Below are 6,000 nucleotides of genomic sequence, written 5' to 3'. Positions count from 1 at the left end.
TAATATAACTAGGTCTGTGAAACAAATGCTAACTGTTAGCATTTATCACATTAGCATGCTAACATTTTTAGCTCATTTTGCCACCGTTTATCCGAGAGTAATATAACTAGGTCTGTGACACAAATGCTAACTGTTAGCATTTATCACGTTAGCATGCTAACATTTTTAGCTCATTTTGCAACCGTTTATCCGAGAGTATCATAACTAGGTCTGTGACACAAATGCTAACTGTTAGCATTTATCACACTAGCATGCTAACATTTTTAGCTCATTTTGCAACTGTTTATCCAAGAGTAATGTAACTAGGTCCGTGACACAAATGCTATCTATTCGCATTTATCACATTAGCATGCTAACATTCTTAGCTCATTTTGCAACCGTTTATCCGAGAGTAGTATAACTAGGTCTGTGACACAAATGCTAACTGTTAGCATTTATCACATTAGCATGCTAACATTTTTAGCTCATTTTGGAACCGTTTATCCGAGAGTAACGCAACTAGGTCTGTGACACAAATGCTAACTGTTAGCATTTATCACGTTAGCATGCTAACATTTTTAGCTCATTTTGCAACCGTTTACCCCCGAGTCATACGACTTGCTAACTGTTAGCATGATAATACTAGCATGCTAACTTTTTAGTTCATTTTGCAGAAGTACACTTTTGAGTCATTACACTTGGTACTCGATACATGCTAACTGTGCTCCTGCTAACAGTGCGTGTTTGTGTGTGTGTGTGTGTGTGTGTGTGTGTGTACGTGTGTGTGTGTGTGTTGTTTATTGGTGCGAGAAGTCGGGTGTGGCTCACAAGACGAGATAAACCAGTTGTGTGACCCAAAAAAAGACGTGCCTTTTAAGCCCTCACATTCATTGTCTGCTACCATCAGCTGTTGAAGTGCTAACATTACACAACTTAATTAATTTTATTTTTGTTATGTCTTATTTTTAGTATTTTTTCTGAAATATTTGTTCAACGTGACACAAAATTCTCAGATGTGGCGCCTGTGAGCCACCGTACTACGCCCACAGTGACGTCACAGTAAAGAACCCCTGGGTGCAGTAACAAGGAATGACCGGCGGGGGGCGCAGCTGTACCGTCACGTCACTGAATAGGAGGTGATGCTGGCTCTTTAAGGCGTGACGCAGTTCGACCAGCGCTCCGCTTTTGTGCAGCTCGAAGCGGCTCGACTGCCGCAGAGAGTTTGGACGCCCGGTGCGAACGGCTCGGTCCCTCCCCCGGTCCCTCGGAGCTCCGCTGTGCCGCCACGATGGAGTTTTTACTGGGGAACCCGTTCAGTACTCCTGTAGGACAGCGGATCGGTGAGTTGGTTCGGCGTGGTTACAACGTAATGGCCAATTCCGAGTCCTTCCCCTCGCTAACATTCGAATATTTGTCGACTGTTTTGTAGTTGGTAGTAAGCGCGACTCGCTCTTCGACATTAATTTAAAAGAAATTGCGCCATTATTGAGGTAGACAGAGATGCACGAGCTAATGCTTGATTGACGTGTCTGCGAGCCAGTGAGGAAAAAGAGGCGGGACCTAAAAAGTGGCCATCTCGTGAAGTGATTGGCTGAAATTTGATGGCGTTTTTTCTGACCTACATCTGATGGGAGGTTCACTTGAACGAGTTCTCATGTGTTCCCACTGACTGATGCGAATATGGTCTGATTGAAATAAATTATATATATATTTTTTAAATATATACATATATAAATTAGAAATATATATTTTTTTATTTTCTTTATTTATTTATAAACACAAATATTTAAAATTCTTTTTTTTTAAAAAGGAAAACATATATATTTGTGTGTGATAATAAATATACATTTTTTAGAATAGCGCTTTTCAGGGAACTCAAAGACGCTTTACAGGATAAAAATTAAATGATAAAACATCCCTCCATCCATTTTGTACCGCCTATTCCCTTCTAATACATATATATTAAAAGTGAAGTGAATTATATTTATATAGCGCTTTTTCTCTAGTGACTCAAAGCACTCAATATCAAATTTTTACATATAAACCAGTTTGGGTGGCACTGGGAGCAGGTGGGTAAAGTGTCTTGCCCAATACACAACGGCAGTGACTAGGATGGCGAACGCAGGGATCGAACGTGCAACCCTCAATTTGCTGGCATGGCCGCTCTACCAACCGAGCTATACAGCCCCACACAAAAAGATAAAAACAGAAATATTGTTTAATACATAAACTATATATATATATATATATATATATATATATATATATATATATATTACCGTTTCTAATACATATATATTCAGAAAATTAATACAAATATATTCTTTAATACATAAACTATATATATATATGTGTATATATATATATATATATATGTATGTATGTGTGTATATATGTATATGTATGTATATATATATATGTATAAATATATACACATATATATATACATACATATATACATATATGTGTATATACTGTATATACATGTGTGTGTGTGTGTGTGTATATATGTATATATATATGTATCTGTATAAATATATACACACACACACGTGTATGTGTATATATATATATATATATATATACACACACACGTGTATGTGTATATATATATATATATATATATATATATACATATATATATATACATATATGTGTATATATATATACATATATATATACATATGTGTATATATATACATATATATATATACATATATGTGTATATATATATACATATGTGTATATATATACATATATATATATATATATATACATATATGTGTATATATATATATATATATATATATATATATATATATACATATATGTATATATATATATATATATATATATATATATATATATATATATATATATATATATATATATATATATATATATATACGTATATACATATACGTGTATATATATACATGTCAGGTTTGTTTTTGGAATTGGATTGCATTGTTATGGTGTTGCTGTGTATTGTTTTGTTGGATTAAATAAAAAAAAAATTAAAAAATCGTGTTTTAAAAAAAAATGACAATCGATTCTGAATTGCACGACGTGAGAATCGTGATTCGTATTCGAATCGATTTTTCCCACACCCCTAACATACATATATATATATATATATTGGCCCTGCGATGAGGTGGCGACTTGTTCAAGGTGTACACCGCCTTCCGCCCGAATGCATATATATGTATACATGTGTGTATATTATATACGTGTGTGTATATATATGTATTTGGCCCCCAAATGCGTTGATTTTTCAGCTTGCAGCCCTCGGTGTAAAAAGTTAGGACATCTCCGTTGCATGCCTAATGACATATTATCTATTTGTCCAATTAAAGCTGAAATATTCTTACTACTACACCGTATTTTAAAGTGGTTTCCATTGCCCAAGACCTATATAACTTAAGCTGCGTTTATTACCTTGTGCTTATGACACATTTCAGCTCCTCCCCTGGATGGTGAAAGCACAATAAGGCTACCTGACACTCATAGAGGGAGCGATATCCAATATTGTCTCAATGACTCAAAAGGCATATGTTGATGTAGGTTTTGGTGCCATTTTGTAATTTTTCTTTGTTCAAATAAGTCTCTTGAATCCTCGACATCGGCTTTCCAGTCTAATGTACTCACATGGATATGAGATACATTATGTGTATATACAGGGTTTCCCGCAGCGCCTTAACAACAGAGTCACCGCCTAAATTAAAGTCTTAAAAAAAAAAAATTATAAAAAAAGTCTTAACAAGCTGCTCTGCTTAATTCTGCGTCTGCTTCTGTCAGTATGTCTCTGCATTGTCCCACCCACAGAACCATCTGATTGGTTACACGCAGAGCGGAAAAAGCCAATCAGCAGTGCGTATTCAGAACGCATGTAACAGCCAATCAGCAGTGCGTATTCAGAGCGCATGTAACATAGAGTGGGCAGAAAGGTGTTTTTAGCAGGTAAGGCAGCAGACTCTCCCCAAATGATGATTAAAAACCTCCCAGTCAACTACTAGTAACATCACTATGAGCCCGTTGACGTTCTAGAAACAAGCGGCAGCTCAGCTCGCTGGCAGTCCTTTAGGTCAGGGGTCGGCAACCTTTACCACTCAAAGAGCCATTTTGACCTGTTTCACAAAATAAAGAAGACAATGGGAGCCACAAAACTCTTTTGAAACTTAAAAAGAAACAACACAGCATAAAGAGTATTATTTTGCTTTGTTCTATGTGTAAACCAGGGGCCTTAGATACCCGGCCCGCGACTTTTAGATTACACTTGTCAAACCTCCCAAATTTTCCGGGAGGATCCCAAATTCTCACAGCAACCATTCTCGCGAATATCTGCTGATGGTCAAGAATGACAAACACATTTCGGGAGAACGTCCTCACAGTAACACAACATAAACCCAACACAACAAATACCCAGAAGCCTTTGCATCCCTGACTCTTCCTGACTATATTACACACCCCGCTAGCACCAAACCCCCCCCCTGTGCGTCGGTTGGGGTGGGCGGGGTTGGGGGTGCGGGGGTATATAATAAAGTCAGGAAGAGTCATGGATGCAAAGGCTTCTGGGTATTTGTTGTGTTGCGTTTGTATTGTGTTACTGTGACGATGTTCTCCCGAAGTGTGTTTGTCATTCTTGTTTGGTGTGGGTTCACAATGTGGTGCATATTAGTAAGAGTTTTAAAGTTGTTTATATCACAACCTTCAGTGTAACCTGTATGGCTGTTGACCAAGTATGCCGTGCAATCTCGTACACGTGATGATAGTAGCAGCGAAATGCATGCGTCCAGCCGGCACGCCCTGCGCAGATAGCATGGTCTAAAGGCGGCGCGATGACATGTTGTAGAGGACTTTAAAACGGCATCGCTCGGTTGGTAGAGCGGCCGTGCCAGCAACTTGAGGGTTGCAGGTTCGATTCCCGCTTCCGCCGTCCTAGTCACTGCCGTTGTGTCCTTGGGCAAGACACTTTCCCCACCTGCTCCCAGTGCCACCCACACTGGTTTAAATGTAACTTAGATATTGGGTTTCACTATGTAAAGCGCTTTGAGTCACTAGAGAAAAGCACTATATAAATATAATTCACTAAAAGTACAGCCATCATGGCACGCCCTCAATATTGTAGTCCGAGTGAAAATTGGAGAATGTTAGCCCCAAGTGATGTCCGGGAGAGGCACCAAAATCCGGAAACCCCCCGAAATAATCGGGGGGGTCTGCTATTATGCAGCTGAGCCACGTCAGAGTGGGCAAAGAGCTGCATGCGGCTCCGGAGCCACGGGTTGCCGACCCCTGCTTTAGGTGAAGGCTAATTAGCTATTAGCGTAGCGTTAGCTCACTGTGCGTTGTGTGTGTGTGCATGCGTGTGCGTGCGTTTGTTACGGACAGCAAAGCCCTGTATGAGAGAAAGACAAGCAATACTGACCTACAGTTAAAAAGCAAGTTAATTCACTTGACTTTTTTCTTTGTTGATTGAGCTGTATTGATGCAGCAAAAAAGGACATTATGTTTAATGAAGATTTTCTGTCTCTGATAGTGTATATAATAATGTAAGTGCATCATAAAACCTACATGAACTCCATGGTGTTCAGGGATGAATAGTCTCTGCTATTGCTATTGTACTACAAACCCTGTTTCCATATGAGTTGGGAAATTGTGTTAGATATAAATATGGGCGGAATACAATGATTTGTAAATCATTTTCAACCCATATTCAATTGAATGCACTACAAAGAAAAGACATTTGATGTTCAAACTCAAACTTTTTTTTTGCAAAGAAATAATTAACTTAGAATTTCCTGGCTGCAACACCTGCCAAAGTAGTTGGGAAAGGGCATGTTCACCACTGTGTTACATCACCTTTTCTTTTAACAACACTCAATAAACGTTTGGGAACTGAGGAAACTAATTGTTGAAGCTTTGAAAGTGGAATTCTTTCCCATTCTTGTTTTATGTAGAGCTTCAGTTGTTCAACAGTCCGGGGTCTCCGCTGTCGTATTTTACGCTTCATAATGCGCCACA

At 38.3% G+C, this 6,000-nt stretch overlaps 1 protein-coding gene across 5 annotated transcripts in view; it reads left to right on the top strand.

Annotated features, from left to right (window-relative positions):
• The first annotated feature begins 1,106 nt into the window (after positions 1–1,106).
• The window catches only part of tom1 (target of myb1 membrane trafficking protein), a 46,651-nt gene continuing 41,757 nt past the window's right edge, over positions 1,107–6,000 (top strand). For 4 of the 5 annotated variants that reach the window (XM_061884266.1, XM_061884264.1, XM_061884265.1 and 1 more), the window contains exon 1: positions 1,107–1,319. In XM_061884266.1, coding sequence (XP_061740250.1) covers positions 1,268–1,319 — 52 coding nt within the window. In that variant the 5' untranslated portion in view covers positions 1,107–1,267. The remainder of the gene's footprint in view (positions 1,320–6,000) is intronic. The other variant, XM_061884267.1, reaches the window with a different exon arrangement.

The sequence above is a fragment of the Nerophis ophidion genome, linkage group LG23 (genome assembly GCF_033978795.1).
Source record: "Nerophis ophidion isolate RoL-2023_Sa linkage group LG23, RoL_Noph_v1.0, whole genome shotgun sequence".
NCBI classification, from domain to species: Eukaryota; Metazoa; Chordata; class Actinopteri; order Syngnathiformes; family Syngnathidae; genus Nerophis; species Nerophis ophidion.
This window is presented reverse-complemented; position numbering and strand designations above follow the sequence as displayed.